Raw genomic sequence first — 20,204 nt, 5'->3', positions numbered from 1 at the left:
TCATTAGTCTTTGGTGCAAATCTCCTCCTATCCATCTAGTGAGTCCTTCCAGGACCCAGCCTGGGCCCCTCTGAGGTGGGAGGTAGCTCTGTGCCCGGCAGAGATCTGCCTTCTGATGAGGCTCCATGAATTTCCCCAAATGAAGCAATCAAGGCTCAAGAATCTGGGCTGTGGGGCAGGTAATCCAAGGATTAGGTATCTCTGGCTCTGGAATGCAGAACAAAGTTGCAATCCAACAGACGTCCCTTCCTAATCATGCTCGCTTAGGCTAATATCTGAACCCAGTTAGCTTTCACTGAAGTGGCATGGCTGGCTGGGAGTGACGGGTGGGTGAGGGTTACAGATGTGTCTGAGAGAAAGAGGATGGTGTCCCAGGTGGTGCAGTGGTAAAGATCTGCCTGCGATGGAGGCAATACAGGAGACGGGGTTTCAATTCCTGGGTGGGGAAGTTCCCCTCGAGGAGGGCATAGCAACTCACTCCAGTATTCCAGCCTGGGAAATCCCATGGACAGAGGATCCTGGTGGGCTACAGTCCATGGGGTCACAAAGAGTCAGACACGACTGAGCACACACACTGAGAGAAAGCCAGGGGGTACTGTGGACCCTCTTTCCTGCAGCCTCTGAACCACGACTCGTGGGTGATCACCCTGGGCAGAATGACTGGAGGGCCAGCACACAAGCTGCTTCCAAAAATTTAATAAATAATGATTTTTTAAAACTGTATAAACTATAAATTACCATGCAGTCCTTATAATTTAAAATAATTTACAGGTTGAGGTAGGGAGGGGCGCAGGAGAGTGTAGAGGGGAGCAGGGAAGGGTTGGGGGCTGCTGCAGATCAGGCTCTCCGCCCAGTCTTCCTGCTGAGCACGCACACGCAGGCCGTGTCGATCCGGATGAACCGCCAGGCGGCCTGCTTGTCGTCCATGGTCAGCGCCTTGACGAAGGTGTGGGTCGTGGTACAATACGAGTTCCAGTGCTTCGCGTCGATGCCTCGGCACCCGCCGTCCACGGGGTTGGGGTCCCGGCACTTGGTCTCAAAAAAGTACTGTTTGAACACACTGTTGTTGATGTTCACCTCTCCCAGCACCATCACCTCCTTGCCCTTGATGTCCGTGGCGGTTGTCTTGTCCCCCACCCACACGCTGACGCTGTCGCACACCGAGAACTCCCCCCGGTGAAAGACGGGGTGGGATGACGACCGCTTGCTCCTGTGAGTCCTGTTGAAGGAGGCGGCCTCGCCCGCTTCCAAGTCCAGATCCTGAGTGTCTGCGGCCACAGGTGGGGGTTGCGCGCTGAACAGTACGCGAGGTGAACGCAGTCGCCGCTTCTTAAAAAGCTTGGGGTCCACAGTGATGTTGTGGGTCTGCCCTGCCACCCTGGCGGCTATCGGCCCAGCCGGGGCGCTGTGGGCTCTGCGGAGGACTGTGTCAAGGGAATGCTGAAGTTTAATCCAGTGGGCTTGAGGGATGGCGTGTCCAGCTGGGACATTGCTCTCCGTGTGCGGTGCTGCCTCTATGCCGATCAAAAGAGCTGTGATCAGAGTGTAGAACAACATGGACATTACGCTACGCACCTGGAATGAAACAGAAACGAGGATTATTCCATGGGGTGCTGAGTGTTGGATGAGGGTGGTTTCTGGGTCCTTCAGGGTTGACCTCCCAAGAGGATGACAAGGAGGCTTCCCCTGGTAGCAAAGCGCAAGGTGACCCTGGCATTTTAAACTGGGACCCTTCTGAGAGTGAAAGGTGATGCTGTAACTAGGATCCTGTTCCACTACGATGACAGGCTTAGACAGGGCTGCCTCAGACAACCTGGGTGTCTGGGTACCTCATCTAAAAGGGGTGGGGTTTTCCAGGAAGGGATGGACAGAGTCCCAGAAATTCTGCCTAGTGGTGTGGTATGAATTGGTAGCGCTGCTTAAAGAATCGTTTGAGTTCTCCATCTGCCAGTGAGGCAGTCACCATGGGCAGGTGGTGTGTGTGCAGCAGAATGGCTTGGGGAGGGTGAGTCTGACACCTCTCCCAGCGCTGTGCCCTGCCCAATGGTTTGAATCCCCTGGGAAGGCAGTGGGAAGGGCTGCTGGGGATTTGTCTTGAAGCCTTAGCCTTGAACCCACCCTCTGCAGGCAGGAGCACCAGGTCAGCTCTGAGATTTGATGATTGAAAATCCACAAACATGCCAATCCATGTCTGGCAAAAAAAAAAAAAAAAAAGTATACAGCTCTGGGATGTCGGAGCCAGTCTGGCTATTCAGCCACTGGTGCATGCCTGTAGACATGATATTGATAATGTTTTCTCTTTTCGTGAGTGATGTTTTTCAGCTTTTCAAATGCATTCACTTCACGTTTCTTGTTAGCCTGTGACTTAGGTTAGGATTTATCATCTCCCTTTCATATGCAAGGAAAGTGATCCACAGAAATGAACTAACAGGCGGACAGTCACAAAAACTGGACCAGAAATAGAATCCAAACCTGACCTCTTACTAAGCCAGTCTACCCTTCCATCCTTCCTTCCTCCTCTACTTTCTCTTTCATTCTTAAGTGTGTCTTTTCAAAAATTATTTAATTAAGTGAGAATAGACCAAATAGTGTAAATCATCTGTCCCCACTAGCGGTACAGGCCCCTCTTGAGCTCATGCCAGATGGGACCCTGCACTTAACTGTACAGACTTGCCTACCACTAACCACCCTCAGGGCAACCTGCTGTGAAACTAGCTCCGTTCTTGAGCTCACATTTGATGAGCTCCTACACACACTTGCAGATGTGTATCAGATGTCACCTCCTCTGGGAAGCTTCCCCAGATCTTCCTGGTAGGGTTAGAGGCACCCCCTAGACAGGGTATTAAACTTCCAATGCAGTCCCTCCCCATCTCTCTCCCCCAGGTCATTCTGCTCTCTGCCCACTCTTCTAGCCTGGTATGAGTACCATCTCTTCCTTGAGACCTTCTCAGATCACCCAACCAATAGCCATCTCTCCCCATTCTCAACTTCAGAAGTGTGTGTCTTCTTTTCTACTAAATCAGTGTAATGAAAAGAACTCTGCACTGGATCTAGGGTTAGGAAAACTCATTTGGATTCCTAGTCCTGCTACTTGTTAGCAGAAGAAAGCCACTTAATCTTTTCTGAGCTCTGATTTCTTCAGTGATAAAAAGCAGGCAATAAACACTATTTCAGGGCTTTTCTAGTGGCTCAGCGGTAAAGAATCCACCCGCAGTGCAGGAGACATGGGTCCACGGGTTTGATCTCTGGGTCAAGAAGATCCCCAGGAGGAGGAAATGGCAACCCACTCCAGTATTCTTGCCTGGAAAAATTCCACGGACAGAGGAGCCTGACGGGCTACAGTCCATGGGGTCGCAAAGAGTTGGACACGATTTACCAACTAAACCACTACAAACACTATTTCACAGGGCTGTTGTTAGGATTAAATAGGTGCTCATAAACCTATTTAATTCTGAGTCAGTCATTCCAATGTTCTGTGATCAAGACTTTGTTTTCCTCAGTTATATTGCTGCTAATTAATTCTTGGAGCACACTTCATCCACATCTTTTCATAGCACATAGTTTTACTTCTGTCAGGCTTCTTTTCAAGCCTAATGATTTGAGACTATCTCCCCACTAGCTGTGTGCAAGGTCCTGGAGGGCAGAGCCTGTCTCATCCACCTGCATGGCTAGTGGATGAGATTTAATAGATATACTTTTTTGATGTCATGAAAGGCATTGAAAATGAGAAAAATACAATCACAGGGTGTTTCTGCTGGGGAGCTCCCCATCTGTTCTCTGTAATTGATTATTGTTAAACTAATTTTCAACTGTGTAAGTCTTAGAAAAATGATATGAATATATGTGATTTTCTGCGGTGGGGGTGGGGGTGGTTATTGTCTGTTCATGATCGTCTCTGGCTGCTGACCAATTTTGTAGCGTTTCAGCAAATTCATTTCAATGTTCTTAAGTGTTTACATTTACATGTCTGTTCTTTGAATTCTCCTTGGAATTGGTCATAACATCTTACTGGTTCTCTCACCAGTTAATTTAATTGAATAAAAGTTGATACTTGTTCATGAAAAAATAAACAAAAATGTTTTTTCTACCCCTTTTTGCTCTAGTGGTTTATGCTTAACCCTATTACCTCTCCTTATGTTGTGAATCATGGTTTACTTGTCTGTTTCCCTCAGAGCACTTTGGAAGTGGTGCCATCTGAGTTTACTGGGGCCATGCGCAGTGCCTGGCATGTAGAAGGTCCTCAAACTCTACAAGGAGACAGAGTGAGAGAGTGAATGGGGATGTCCGCAGCAGCTCACCATCTGCCTTCTTTCCACCATGATGCCTGTTTTCTTTTGGGTGCTGTGCATATGACCACATGTTGCATTCCTAATCTGTTTTAAAGCAATGCATTCTTCTTCTCGGTAATGTGCTTCTCTTCAGCTGCTAGACAGCTCTTTGGTGAGATACCAAGAATAAAACCACCAAATTCTTTTCTCTTTGGTTACTTCAAAAAATGTTTGTGTTTTCTCCAGTTCTCCAGCCAGCCATGCAGAGGAGGTAGTGACACATCTGGCTTTTTGACCGTCACTGGTTCTGCAGGCTAATGGTCTTACAGATAAATATCCAGCTGATTAGTCAGTTAGCTGCTAATTCAAGGCTTTGGCTTTTGCTCCCTTTCTTGTTTCATTTCTTTCTGCTTCTCAGAAACATTATCTCTCATCAAGTAGATGATGGGAGAAGAAATGAAATGGAAATTTATCCCTTTATATCCATATTAGTAACACTTAAGAGATAGGGAAATGAAAAGACTACAATGTAGTCATCAAATGTATTTGATGATAATAAGGGACATACCGCTCCCTATTTCCCATTACCAGAGGCTCCCACCTCATTCTACAGTCTCCCCTTTGCTGAGCTCATCCTCTTCTACAGTCAACTGAGATATCTGTGCAGTTGATGCCCATGCCAGGATCTCTGGTCTAATTCCTCCCTTGAAAGCCAGTTCTGAACTTTCATTTTCATGATAGGCAACTCCCCACAGGTGTCAACATTTTAAAACCAAGCTGTCCAAAACAAGAACCTTCATTCTCATAGTCCCCACTAGGACCACCGTCCTCTCCTTTCTCCTCTTTATTCAGAAGCAGCTGCCCCATTTTGGGCCACTTGATGATTTATGAAAGTAGTTTCACAGCTACTATCTCTTGTGAGCCTCTCTTCCCATCCTCCTAAACACGTTTCTCTGCATCTCTATTTTCTATTCCTGGAACCACCATTTGCTTTGTTTGCCAGCTCCAAGCCTCAGCTCCTCACTGGACTCTGCTTTTTCCTCTCTGCCTTTCATCCAGCCCTTTTTGTCTGTTTTAGCGTCACCTTTTGAAACTGTGCTTTTTGTCCTCACCTCTATGTTTCTGGTTCAGGTCATGCAACAGTCTCCCAACTTATGTCCTGGTTGCCTACCATCCCTGGTTGCTCCATTTAACTTCCTAAAGCACTACTCTGATCACATCACCATGCTCAGAAGATCCAGAGGTGAGCAGTTGTCTAGGGAGCCACTAGGACTGCTCAGCCTGGCAGATAGACCCTGCCTTCCATCTACTCCCTCCACATAGTTTGCATTCCTGGCAAACAGATCTCCTCACAGGATGTGCTGGCTCGGTGCTTCCCCACCACTGCCCTCAGTTCAGACTCTTCTGTGCCAGGTATGCTCCCCTTTACCCCTCCCCCCCACCAACCAGTGACTTTTCTTCTCCCCACCTCTGCTGGCCAGAGTCCTTCCTGCTGGCTATAATGGTCAACTTAAATGCCACGTCCATTGGGGAGATTTTCCTGTTTTCAGAGGGATCAACTTTCTTCCTTCTCCATAAAGGAGAAGCATTTCCTTAAAATTCTCTTACAGCATTGTATTCTACTCTTATCCTCCCTCCCAAAGGGCAAAATCCCTGGAGGCAGAAATGCGTCCTGTTCGTGTTTTCCTGTGCAGGTGACCTAACTCTCACAGGGAGCTCCACCTCTTAAGAGTCTGAGTGTGAACAAGTCTCTTCCTTCTGTGTCCCTTCATTTCTCCATCTGTTTATGGTATCTTTCAACTCTGACCCTCTGAGTGTAAGCAATTATAAAGTTTTCTGCTCTGCCTAGAACGCTGCTGGTTCTACTCAACTGACTACACAGTTCTTAAAGTCTAACGCTGCTCCTCAATACACTGTCAAGGTAACCCGTGGCTGTGGTGATTTGTATCTGGTAAGTCATGTCCGACTCTTCTGCGACCCCATGGACTGTATCCTGCCGGGCTCCCGTGTCCATAAGATTTCCCAGGCAAGAATACTGGAGTGGGCTGGCCATTTCCTTCTATAGGGGATCTTCCCCACCCAGGGATCGAATTGCACCTTCTGCATTGGAAGGCGGATTCTTGACCATTCGGCCACCTGGGAAGCCCCTAACCTGTCCTCACTGAGGGTATTTGAACACAATGAAGATTTGCATCTTGAAGAGACTGTGTCATTGTTTCATTACGATTTTAAAATGTCGCAAATATATCTCTCATTTGGGCCTTAGAGCAAAAGGATTTTTTTTTTCCAAATTGACTTACTCCTAATAGTATGCCCCTATAATCTTCTTTAAAAAAAATGTTTTGTTTAAAAAATAATGAGTAGATAAGAAAGAAAAGAAAAAATCAGTACGTATTTTGTTCTAGTGTTTTGAAGTACAAGGCGCAGTTCACAAAAGAATATTCTCTCCTTGGTTGATGTGAACCAGGGAGGAGTTTTATTTATTTACTTTTAAAAACAACCTTTGAAGCCTTACTTCTGAAGCAGTGACAGTCCTCACTGGGGTTTCACTAAGCAGAGACCTGTGAGTAGAATGATTACCTGGGGAAGATGCAATTAGGGGCTTGCAGGATGGAACATGTTCTGTTTAATGTGTGAATTTCTGTGTTTGTCCTGGAAGATAAATGACTAAGAGTGCGGGGACCCGCCAGGGGCCTTCTTCCATCTATTCAAGGGCCACCCAGCTTCCTTGCCCTCTCCTGGACTGGAGGTACATTCTGTGGTTTTCCAGTCATTCACATACTCCAGTAATAAGAGAAATTTCCTGCACCAGGTGAATGATTTCACATAGGTGTTCTCACCTGAATAGTTGGTGAAGCGGCTGGGCAGAGCTAAGTAACTGGTCCATCTCTGTGGCCGGGACGGCCAATGGCGCTGGAAAGCCTGGTGAGCGTGCCTTTGGACATGCCTTGTAAGGGAGTGAGGGAATCCCTGTCTTGGCTGGAGGAGTGCTGAGAGGGAGCTGTTAGTGATTCTCAGACTAGCGATTATATTGGTGAACCAGGGTCACGGAATGCTAGCTGGAGAGGAAATCCCTGTGGCTGAGAAAATCCAGCCTCCTTCTCCATCTCATTCGCCACATTAGAGTGTGGGTCAGGAGTCATTTTGTGTTTTACACTTGGCCTCCACTCCAAATGTAAACTGACTGCTGTCTTCAGCTCTAAAGACTGGGATACAGTCGGTTGTTGGGGCCTGCGTCGAGTGAGAGAGGAATTCTAGGGCCCCTCAGCTTCCCAGGGAGAAATCCCTGAGGCTGCCGCAGAGAAAGGCACTGACAGTATAAAATCCAGCTCCTTTGCTAGCGTCTCCCAGGCTGAATTTATTATGGGGAAGCATGAACTGGAAGGCACGTCAGAGCTGATCAAGTCCAGAGGTTCAGTGCATTAGAATCTGCATTGATTTTAGCCCCTGGAAGGCTTATTAAACTACAGACTGGAGGGCCCATCCCCAGAGTCTCTGATTCAGTAGGTTTGGTGTGGGGTCCCAAAACTTGCATTTCCCACAGCTTTTCTTGGAAGAAAAGCTATGACAAACCTAAACAGAATATTAAAAAGCAGAGGTATCACTTTGCTGACAGAGGTCCATATAGTCAAAGCTATGGTTTTTCCAGTATTCATGCATGGAGGTGAGAACTGGACCATAAAGAAGGCTGAGTACTGAATAATTGATGCTTATGAATTGTGGTGCTGGAGAAGAATCTTGAGAGTCCCTTGGACACAAAGAGATCAAACCAGTCAATTCTAAAGGAAATCGACCCTGAATATTTATTGGAAGGACTGTTGCTAAAGCTAAAACTCCAATACTCTGGCCACCTGATGCAAAGAGCTGACTCATTGGAAAAGACTCTGATGCTGGGGAAGATTGAGGGGAAGAGGAGAAGGGGTGGCAGAGGATGAGATGGTTGAATGGTATCAATGATTCAGCAGACATGAGTTTGAGCAAACTCCTGGAGATAGTGAAGGACAAGGAAGCCTGGCATGCTACAGTTCATGGGGTTGCAAAGAGTTGGACACGACTTAGTGACTTAACAACAACATCCTGTCCAATCCTTGAATCTTAGGGAGGAGAGAAATGGACCTCGGAGAGGCACGGTGACCTGGGGTTATGCAGCTAGTGAGTGGCAGGCTCTGCATGTGGGCACTTGGCACTGCTCTGCCTCAGCTGTTCTGGAGGTGAGAGGGCTGAGGCTGCACACACACCAGAACTGATGGGTCCTGGGCTGCATTTATTCAGCCTCCAACATCAAAATGAAAATTCCCTTCAGCAGGTTGCAAGTTTTACCTTCCTGAAGCCATAAATCCAGATACCAGGGAGGAATTAGATGCTTAATTATTTTATCTGGTTTATCAGGTTTTCTCAACATCATGCAGGCTTCATCCAAAAGCACTTAAAATGCCCGTAACAGAAGTATGCAGTCAGAAACCACTAGCAGGTACGGGCACCTGTGGATTTGTCGTCTACTTCAGGGCAGAATGGATACAGAATCTACTTGTCTGAATGCTTAAAGACATCTTAAAATGAATGAAGACAGATCATAATTACATCTTATCAGGTTATTGGGCATAATTGTCTCATTACCCAGCACGACATATCTGGCAGGTGGGTCTTATTCTTCCCATTTTATAGAGAAGGAAACTGAGACACAGTAAGAGTAAATAACTTGACCACAGGCAGAAGCCTGGTGGAAGTGGACCTTACTCTTGTTTCCAGACTTGGAGCTCTCCCTACCCTCCACTCCACAGGCAAGGGCATGAAGAGTGATCAGGGACCTTCAGTCTCCTAAGATCACTTGTTCAGACAGATCAAGAGCTGTGTGGAGGGTCTGACTGGTGCTGTCTGTCTACTGGAGGTCCTCTGTTCTGATTCTTTAGACAGGGGTGGCTCAGTCTCTAATCATGTCCCTAAAAACTGTGGGACCAGCCTGAAAGCAAGAGTGACATCCTCTCCAGACAAGCTAGGAGGGCCACATGTGGGGCATCACTAGGAGCCACCCGGGCCCCTTCTGATTGACAGCTGGCACCAAAGTCCCATCCTCAGCCACAGGCCTTTTTCCAGCTAGCCCGGCATTTCTAGAACTAGCAACCTTGATGAGGCAGATGCCCTGTGGGTACTTACCTTAGTGTGGCCAGGACAGAAAGCTGCTCCCTTGGAAAAGCCGTTATTGGGCCCAGACGCTGAGCTGAGCTTGGGTCCAGCATGCCATCCAGCCCCTTGGACTGCACAACCCCGGGCCAGGACTCTGTGGGAAGAGAGAGCTGGCATTAGATGGGTGCTTCAGTACATTGTCTAGCAGATGGGTAGCTGTGCCCCAAGCAAGAGGAGAAACCTCATTTTCCTGAGTGCTGGGACTCTGTCAGCATCAGAGCCAAAGAAGCCAGAGCTCAGCTACCGAAATTACCAGGGGCCTGACCTTGCCCAGACTTGGAGTGGTACCCGCCTCTCGGTCTGGTGCCAGAGCTCTCGGTATCTCCCTGGACACAGTCTATGGTTGATCTTGTGCCCCGTGTAGGTGTTTCTAGTCCCACGTCAGAGTCCTGCTCTAACAGGTCCCTAACCCAGCATCAAAATGGAATCCTTCTGTACATTATACACACAGATATAGCATAGCCAACTCTGGACCAGTATACCTAAGATAAATTAGTCAGAAGATAAAGGCCTGACAATGAAGAACAAGCTGGTGCCTTGATGAAACTCCAGACCAAGTCATGGTGGAAAGTAAGACAACTTGACCACTTGACAGATAACAGAGAGCTCTTACAGAACAAGGAGGATAATCTCAGAGATCAAAGTTTAGCAAAGACACATTTTAGGAATCAGGAGCTAGGGAGTTGCTACAATGAGAGAAAAAGTTCTATTCAGTTTTAGGTTGTAGTTCCTAGAAGCAATGGTAGGTTTCTATTCCCCCTTTACCTTTATAAACCTTGTATAAGTATGCACTTCATTCATTCATTCAACACTATTTATTTCCTGAGCACATATTTCTGCTATGTACCACATACTGTCCTAGGTGCTAGGGACCCAGCAGTGAATAAGATCAACAAGGTCTATACTCCATGGAATTTACAGTCTTATATAAATAAACATAACATCTTATATTCTCTACATGCCCTGCAGGTAAGCAGGATACGATGATAGAGGGTGATGGCGGGGTGTAGTGAGGGGCCACTGAAGACAGGATGCTCAGTGGAAGTGGTCTTCCATCTCTGAAGAAATGATCTTCAAGTTGACATCTGAAAGATGAGAAGGAATGGAAGAGACAGCATTTCAGGCAGAAGGAACAGTAAGTGCAAAGGTCCTGGGGGGTAGAAACAAGTCAAAGATGCTAAGCATGTAGAAAGAGACCTAAGAAATGAATGGAGAGAGAGAAGAATGTAGTGAGCAACTGTGTGTGCAGGCGTGTAGTGAACAACTACAGTTTGACCCTATAGGCAATGGGAAGGGAGCAGAAGGCCTTGAGCTGGAGGGTGACATGAGAGTTTTTACAAATGACTGAGTCTACTGTTAATATCTACTGTAGAATTTTATTGTAGGTGGGGATACCTCCCCCCCAAAGAAGGTCTGAAATGACACCTTTATCTTTACTATCTAGATTATCTTTTCAAGTCCTCAACCCCCCTTTCCCAGCATGCCTTTTCCCAGTGTGGATCCCCTCCTCAGTCTTCCTGCAACACCCACTCTCAGCTTGTACTACCGAAGCAAAGGTCAGTGAAACCACCATGGCCCCCAAATCCCTGATCATGCAGAGGAGCTGGATGACAAGGTGGTAGAAAGGGCCTGGAGTGATTTTCCTGCTGCTGGAAATTGTGAAATTAAGGACTGGGATGTTATCTTTTCTCTTTCTTACCCACTCTACTTAAAATATCCTTTTTCTTCAGAAGTACCAGAAATAGCTTCCAAACCTCAATTGGGGTTCAGGCCTAGAGATGAGCACTTACTCAAACACTAAAAAAAAGTTAGATTTTGTAGTAAAGACTTTGTTTACCCTGAATCAGGTTGAACTGAGCACAGGACGGGGAGGACGGCAGGTCCTCCAGGAAGGAGGTGTGCATTCCGGGATCTGGTTCCATCGCTCATGGGAACAGGATCTGATGGATCAGGTCCACAAACCCTTCAACTGGGTGTTTGGCCAAATCTCACTCATTGCCAGACTGGAAACTGCAGAACTTTGTCCTGGCCCAAGTCGCCAAGTATCTCTAGGCATCTCTGATCTTTCTCCACAGATGAGGAACCAGTAGGGATGCTAGCTAAGGTCCCTTCCAGCTCTGATCGCCCATGATGCTATGGGCACTAATATTTCCAGCCTGCATCCATACTGAGCATCTAAGGAATGCTTTCCTTCCTGTCCATACACTGGGACTCATTTATTTCATTGATTAGACACTAAACTTGCAGGCACTGCACCAGCGACTGTGCTAGGTACTAGGGACACAAAGAAGAATGAGACATAAGCACAACGTCCAAGAGCAAAGAAGCTAGAGGTGAGGAAAGCAAATACCTGAACAGCATTTAAAGCACACTGTGCTAAGTATGACAGATAATTCTGACATGATGTGGGAAACATAGCAGAAGGAAGAATTAGTTTTATCTGGCCAGGTCATAGGGGAAGTAACATCTGAGCAGGGTTCTTAAGGATAAATAGGGGTGCAAAGGGAAGAAGGGAAGGAAAGCTATCGCAGAGCCCCAGAAGTTCCACATGGCTTAGGAGGGGGTGTTGGGGAGGGTGGGAAGAGTATGTGGTGGTCTTATGCAGCAATAGCAGGAACTTATGAGCTTGCAGAACTCACTGCTGTGGCCTATCTGCTGACTGTACCTTCCAATGTGACACAGCCCCTACTTTTATCTAGGGAACAATCTGGGAAGTAACAGTGACTCTCTCTGAAAACATTCTGTATATTCCACTATATGCCAGGGTGGCCTCCAATCAGGCTGATTTGAAGGGGAGGGATGGTCGATCTAAATCAAACATTCCACGACTCCTAGGCAGAACCGTCTTCTTGGGGCATGGGCTGTAGATCAACCACAGTAGCCCCCTTTGCATGCCAGGGTCCCCTGCCAACCACATCTAGATGTCTGATTGCTATATTTGAGACCCTGTCTTGTATCTCCTTTGGTCTTGTCTTGTTCAGTGTAGGTACAGGTAGCTTGCTACTGGAGACAACAATTTCCTGCCCAGAATACTGAAATACTAAGTGATTGTCATAGATATTATTGTCATTGTTCTTAGTCTCATGCTAGTGAAGGTTGGGGCTCTAAAATTAAATCTGATTTAAATATTACCAATTTCTAATGCAATGATATTAGGAACAAACAGCCCCAAATGCGTATCTATTTTTAAAACCTTGTCTTTTCTCTTGCAGTAATCACTTAATCAGAGAGATTTTTCACTTTTATAAATGCATGGAGATAAATCCCAGCTCATCTGAGGACCATGTTCTATTCCTTCTTCAGGGCATGAAGGAATACTACTGTAATCTGGTATTCCTTCTAGACCAGGACAATGCTGGGTCTCAGGTATTTCTTCTAGACCAGGATAAGGCTGGGTCTCAGGCTTTAAAGCAGTGTTTCTCAAAGTGAGGTCTACCATAATACTAGCAATATCTCAGAATTTCTTAGAAATGTATATGCTTAGGCTCTACTATAGGCCTAGCCATGCTTAGTGAAACCCAGCAAATCTGAATTTTAACCCCTACTGCTGATACTGATGCATACCTAAGTTTGAGAAGCACTGTTTTGGAGGGTTCCACTCTGGACCCCCTCCAACTGCAACCTCCCCCTGGGGTGAGGGAGCCAGGGCTGAGAGAGAGTGACAACTCAGAATCAGAGTACTTCTGCAGGCTGCCTGCTTGACTATAACTTTCCACATCACAGTTCACATTATGTCTACATCATGCCTCAGAACCCAAGATCAACCAGCCTTGAGTCAGCTGGAGCTAAAGGTTCTTCTGAGACCCCCTGAAGTTGAGCATGTTTGTATGGCCCTCTCTGTTGACACTTGTCTCAGCCTCCCTTTCACTCTCATTAGGTCTCAATGATATTTTGGTCAGTTTTGAAATACAAGCCAAATTTTGTAAAGCTTCCATGGTGACCCCAAGGAAAAGTCAGGGCTGAGAATCATGGCTGCACAGGATGAATGGGAGACTTGACACTGGCTTTGATGAGCTAGCAATGAAGGAAAAAGATCAAGAAAAGAATATGTCTCAGAAAATATGAAGTGCGGGTATGGTCACATAGGCAACAAGAATGTGTGAGCATATAGCTCGCAGACTCTTGAGGGGATGTTGTCCCTGTCTCCCCTTCCCACACTCCATCCCCAGAATTATCTAGGTATAATTGACATTTGTGAATTTTGAAAGTTTTTTTTTTTTTAACTCCTTGCACACCACTTAAAATGTTCTTTGGCTTTGGAGCTATGATTAGCTTATTATCAAGTCCAAGGACTATTTGCTGACATTTTTAATTCCAAAAATTGGGGGATGCTTGACCGAAAAAAGGTCTTAGACCATTCATCCCTCACAGGTGCTGGGACCCAATGGCTAGTCCTAAAACCAGCTTACGTCACATCAAAATGCTAGAGTAGCTGGCGCGAGCTGCAGTCCCCCTCCCTCCTGGATTCCACCTGCTGGAGTTCTGTGAGCTGGGAAAACTCACTAGGGAGGCTGAGCAGCAAGAACATGTTGCTGTAACTGTTCCCCTTAATGCTTCCCTCTCTCTATTAGTTTTCACTCTGAGTCTATACACAAAGAAAATCTGAAATCTTTTACATTGAAAGTCTCTTTTCCTAATTTTTAGCCTAATCAGACATTTTTTAGTATGGAATATGACTGTGAGGTTTGCTGACTGGGAGCTCTTTCTTCGGGGAAAAAAATTCAGTTTTGGCCGTTTTGAAATGATTTGACGTGTTTTAACTATTTAGTGGTTTTGGCACAACCAATAGGAAAATAGTGCATCTGGCAACAGGACTTAGGAAGATATTCAGGTTCAGCAAAACCGCTATTCTTTTTTTTGACTGAAAGTTTCAATGCTGACAATTCTGAAGTGTCTTGCCACATTTCTCTAAAAGAGAAATAGTCCTATGGCTCTTTTGGAGATTCTCAGATAAATTATGAACTCTTCCTAGCAATTCCCCAGAGAGGCAGCTCAAGGAAGAAATCATCATGGTGCTGACCTTGGCGTTCAGAATCAATTAGCATTTGCTACAAATGTGTGTGGCCTTCTGGGGTGAGTGGTGGGACACAGTCATTGAATTTGGCCGACTGGATCTGTGAGCTGTGGATTCACAAACTATGCAATGTCAGTGCCATAGAGAGGTTTTCATAACGTGGGTAATCACAATGACATGAATGTGGTAGAAGGTAAGACATCTAAACACACAGCAGCCTTCCATAACAGGGCTGAAGCCAATACATTTTTGCAAGAATGTGCTACTAAATAACAGTCCTTGTAGTGGAGCCCATCAGCTTAGTAATACTAATGATATATCTATGATCTACATTTGAGTGCCAAAAACAATCCAATAGTTTTTCAGACTTTTCTGCAACCCTAAGAAAATATCTCCTCAATCCCAACTGGCTGATTCTTAAACCACACGAAAAAGATCCATTTCAGTTCTGTGCTGGGCTTTTCCTGGCTATTGTTTGCATACTTGGGACTAACAGCAGACAGAAGTATTGGGGGAAAGGGGGAGCTCTAGGGTTGGTTGGAAACAAGGTTTACATCCAATAATATCAGTGCCTACCAAGGCCTCCAGCCTACTGTAGATCGAGATGACCTCCTGGGATGGAATACATGAATGAAAACAAAATGCTGCCAATGAGAGCTAACTGGGATCCAAGCACTTTATTCCATTTGCTTTATCAGATCCTCAGCTCTTCTTGAGCTGGCCTTTTCCTCTCAGTGTGTGGTACGTTTTCCAAGCAACAGGTCAAGCAATGGTACAATACGTAAGTCTATAATGCAGTTCAGATGTTAACTTCAGAAATTAAGACCAGCTAAGCATCCACAGCCCTGAAAAAGACCTGGGAAAAATCCTGACTAAACAGACACACAGTGTTCCAGGGCTTTAAAAAAGGCAGACAATTCATCCTTCCCTGAACGAGGGATAAGGGACAAGCTGTGGGACTTGAATGTAAAAAATCCCTGTAGAAGGCCACCCTTACTCGTTAGAGTCCATGAGATGTTGCTGTTGTTTAGTTGCTGACTCTTTTGTGACTCTATGGACTGTAGCCTGCCAGGCTCCTCTGTTCATGGGATTTCCCAGGCAAGAATACTGGAGTGGGTTTCCATTTCTTTATCCAGGGGATCTTTCCGACCCAGAAATTGAACCTGCATCTCCAGCATCTCCTGCATTGGCAGAAGGGTTCTTTGCCATTGAGCCATCTGGCTATTTCTATTTGAGCAGCTGGACTTCAATTTCACTGCAAAAACTGTTGTGCCCCAAACACCCTGCTTCCAGGAAAACATGGATCACAGGCAGCCAGCACATTCTGGGGATACCGAGTCCCAGGGGCACATCAGATGCCATCCCACTCCATGCCCCCTCGAGGGAGTGAGTGACAGCTCTCTCGCTCTTCTGTGCTGACATTTCCTGGCTTGTCTGCTGACTTCACACTCAGAAAATCTGACTCAAGGCATGAAAGAGATAACGCAGCCCAGCTTTGCCCAGGCATGCAGTACATGCGAATCCTAGGTAACCCGAGGCTAAGATAAGAGCTGGAAATGAAAAATTTATTTCCATGTATGTGTTTGCCAGGAGGCTCTGGGCTGTTTTAGCTACTTCCTGTGTATGTCTTTAACAATCCCAGCCCCAACTGGGCACTTATTATACAGATCATATATGCTTGATGGGGACTGTCGGAATGTCAATGGGCTGGTTAACTATTGCTTGGTGGCTCAGCAGTGTTCAACTCTTTGCAACCCCGTGGGCTGTAGCCTGTGAGGCTCCTCTGTCCTTGAAGTTTTCCAGGCAAGAATACTGGAGTGGGTTGCCATTTCTTTCTCCAAGGGATTTTCCCAACCCATGGATCAAACCTGTGTCTCCTGCACTGGTAAGATTCTTTACCATTAAGCCACCAGCGAACTCCTGGCTAACTGTAATAAGGGGCTGACAGGTATTAAAGCTCCCTTTAAGGAGTTTCATCTAGCTCCTTCATTTCCTCAGGAGGAAAGATCGGGGGAGATGAAAACTGCTGTCCCCATAAAGTCACTTGATTCTCATACAATTATATTTCACAACACTCTCAGTCTTCTAGTGTTTTTTCTTTTAGGCCTTATTTGACCATGACATCATGAACAAAAGCAAAACCCTGCACTGAGGAAATTTACTCCAGAGCTAACAAGGGACCCACAGAGCGCGTCGTCTCCAGGGCCCGGGGCACTGTGGGTAATTAGGAATTCCAAAGATGAAGGCAGATGGTTTTCCCTGTTCTATCACTGCACACACACACACACACACACACACACACACACAAAGAGAGAGAGAGAGACCAGGCACTCAGTCACTCAAGAGGCAAGTTTAGATGTTTAAGGTTCAGAGAAATAGAAACTATTTACTTTAGAATCTCAATTGTTATTTTACAGAATTATAAGCTGTTAGAGCTATAAAGGGGCTTCCCTGGTGGCTCAGAGGGTAAAGTGGCTGCCTGCAATGCAGGAGACCTGGGTTCAATCCCCGGGTCAGGAAGATCCTCTGGAGAAGGACATGGCAACCCACTCCAGTACTCTTGCGTGGAAAATCCCATGGATGGAGAAACCTGGTACATTCCATGGGGTCACAAAGAGTCGGACACGATTGAGTGACTTCACTTCAGAGCTGTAAAGAGAGTGACTCTGCACGCCCCTTGATGGCCAAATTAACCAAGGCCCTGAGTCCTCATCGCTTATCAGCTGTATGACCTTTAGCAAGTGACCTAACCTCTCTTTGCCTCAGTGTCTCCTCTCAAAGGTCAGAATTGAGTTATTGAGAGGCTTAAAAGAAATAAGCATTTAGCCCAGGGCCTGGCATCTAGCTGGTGCTGCATAAATGCTAGCTCTTCTTATTAATACCATTAAAGACTTTCAGCTGTAATCTGGCAGGCTGGGTGCAGAATAGAAAGTGATGCCCCTCGTCCATCCCATGCCCTTGTCTGGCTGTCTCCAGCAGGAAGAAACCCTGTTTATGTTATAGTCGTTGTTTATATCCCAATCTTTTTGGAATGGCTGGCCAGGCACATGCTCAGTGGCCCCGTCTGAGCAAGTGCGGGAACACTGTCTGCAGCTGCAGGATGATTATCTGCAATCATTTGCTGACAAAGATGCTGAGTAACGAACTAAGACATTTGTTTTCGAAATGATCCATCTCCTTCAGCCTTGTCAAGTCAGAGGAAGGAAGCTACTCCAGCTATGACTAAAACTTGCCAGGCCCTGTAGAGTTCAGAGCGTCTTTGCCTATGGTGATTGCTGCCTTACAGGAAAAGTAGATCACAAGAAGAATATCAATGCAAAGGTATCTTCACGGTCAAATTTATGCTCACTTATCTAGGGACTGGGGATAGATTTTGGCATCGGCTGGATCATTAACTTCTTGAGGTCTTAGGTGTTTTTCTCTCCATGGGGCTGACTCAGAGTAGGCCCTTGTATGTGTGTTAGTTGCTTAGTCGTGTCTGACCCCATGGACTGTAGCCTGCCAGGCTCCTCTGTCCATGCGATTTTCCAGGCAAGAATAGTAGGGTGAGTAGCCATTCCCTTCTCCAGGGGATATTCCCGATCCAGGGATCGAACCCAATGTCTCCTGCATTGCAGGCAAATTCTTTACCATCTGAGCCACCAGGGAAGCCCCAGGCCCTGAAAGAATGTTTATGGAACAGAATTGAAAATTCTTCCCACAGCTACACCAGACTATTCAAAGTAAATCTTTTTAAAAATATTATATTGATTAATAACAAGAGGTCCCAATTTATATTCCTGGATTACTGGGTGAGCCCCCTTTCATGTTGACAATGTGATGTTTTATTTAGGAAGGAGAATGCCCCATGGCTGGGCTGACAGGTGCACTGCTAAGGAACCAACTGTCTTAGCTCTGAGCAAAGCCTCATTCCACCTTCATTACCAGCACTAAAAAGCACACAGGTGTCGGGCAAAACAAACTCGGCTTGCTTATTTTTCTTGTCCAGAATTTCTTTGGAGAAAGCTATGCTCCAGTCCAGCCATTGGTCCTCTTGTGCAATCCACTGGGATGGCAATCACCTCATTGTTTAGTTACAACCCTTGAAAAGATGAAAAAAAGAAGAAAGAAAAAAGCAGAGCACCCACATACAGAATGAGGGTGGAGGCCGCATGATGATAATGAAAACCATTTGTTAGCATTTCACTCCTTTCTTTGTGAATCAGCTGAGTTCCTGGCACCACGCCTTTGTCTGTGAAAGGCAGCTGCACCTCCAAGGCCTTCCAGGGACTCCTGCCACCACGTCTGGCCTAGAGTGTCACCCTTTGTCCCCAGACAGGTGCTTGACTGGCGGCCCCAGCTCCCTCTGGGCCACAGCCATCAAGCCTGGCGCTGGTCCTCACCTTCTATCCTGGGGCACCTCCCCATCCAGCGTGACTGTGCATGGCCTTGGAGACCTCTAAGCTCTGCCTGAACCAGATGTGGTCCACTTTGCGTACGAAGGGCTCTCCTCTTTACTTGCAGTATCCACCCATCTGTGTCCAGGATTGCAGCCTCTACTTTCTTTTTAATCATTTCTACTTTTCTTTCTCTCCACAGACCTGATTTCCCTATTCCCAAAATAAAGATTGAAACATTTTTAAGGATAAAAACCAAAAATAAATAAAAATGAAAAAAAAAAAAATAAAACAAACAGAAAGCTTTCAATAAGCAAAACTTCCCAAAATTTATAGCCAGTAGAACAGAATATGTGCTTCCCTGGTGGCTCAGTGGTAAAGAATCCACCTGCCAATGCAGGAGACAGGAGTTCCATCCCTGGGCCAGGAAGAGTCCCTGAAGAAGGAAACAGCAAGCCACTCCAGTACTCTTGCCTGGGAAATCCTGTGGACAGAGGAGACTAGCGGGCTACAGTCCGTGGGGTACAAAGAGTCAGACATGACTTATTGACTAAACAACAACAACAGAACAGTAGTCTGCTTAAGCATCTTTGTTTTCCTTGCATTGTCCCCAAGAAAGGAAGCATCTTGAACTACATACCTTGTAGTTACAGGCAGAACCCAGTACCAAATTCTCTGTGCATTTGTGCTCATGAAGGCCTAGTACCTAAGTGTCCCATGGCTCTCTGCCCACCTTTCAAATAGATCACAGCGTTTATACAAGTCAGGTCTCTTATTCAGATCCACAGAGCACAGCAGCATCATTTCCAACCATTACCACCACCTCCACCGCCATGACTGTCACTTCCACCACCATCGCCACCTGCATCACCATCACCACCAGGATCTTCTTCATCTCCATGACCACCACCATCCAGCCATCACTACCATCATTCCCTTAATGCTTCCTCACCACCACCAGCCTATCATTCACCCATCACCACCAGCAGCATCACCACTGCCATCGTTTTACCATCACCATTATCACCCCCACGATCAATACCACCGTCACCATTACCACCACCATCACTAAAGGATTAAATAACTTTCTGGAGTCAGGCAGGGAAGTCTGACCAATGTTTCTCAAGGCTTCCTCTTGCTGAGCCAGAAGAGGGCCAAGCTGGGGGTCATTTAGTCCCTTGCAAGCAGTTAAGTGAGCTATTTATGTTCCATATAACTCCCAACTAAGTGAGCAGAGCTGGGTCTAGAAATCAATATTCCTGCTTTCCATCTATGTATTCCATGAGACTATTTCCCAGCACCCATTCTGGAAGTTGTTTTTTTTCTCTCCTGAGTTTTGTTATTGTTGTTAACTTTGTACTT

At 46.2% G+C, this 20,204-nt stretch overlaps 1 protein-coding gene across 2 annotated transcripts in view; it reads right to left on the bottom strand.

The window, feature by feature from the left end:
- Positions 1 to 681: 681 nt before the first annotated feature.
- Positions 682 to 20,204, bottom strand: part of NGF (nerve growth factor) — a 55,809-nt gene continuing 36,286 nt past the window's right edge. For both annotated transcript variants that reach the window (XM_061119934.1, XM_061119933.1), the window contains exons 2-3: positions 9,423 to 9,546; positions 682 to 1,575 (exon numbers count right to left, since the gene is read on the bottom strand). In XM_061119934.1, the coding sequence (XP_060975917.1) occupies positions 838 to 1,563 (726 nt within the window). In that variant the 5' untranslated portion in view covers positions 1,564 to 1,575; positions 9,423 to 9,546 and the 3' untranslated portion in view covers positions 682 to 837. The remainder of the gene's footprint in view (positions 1,576 to 9,422; positions 9,547 to 20,204) is intronic.

This window comes from Dama dama, chromosome 20 (assembly GCF_033118175.1).
Source record: "Dama dama isolate Ldn47 chromosome 20, ASM3311817v1, whole genome shotgun sequence".
NCBI classification, from domain to species: Eukaryota; Metazoa; Chordata; class Mammalia; order Artiodactyla; family Cervidae; genus Dama; species Dama dama.
This window is presented reverse-complemented; position numbering and strand designations above follow the sequence as displayed.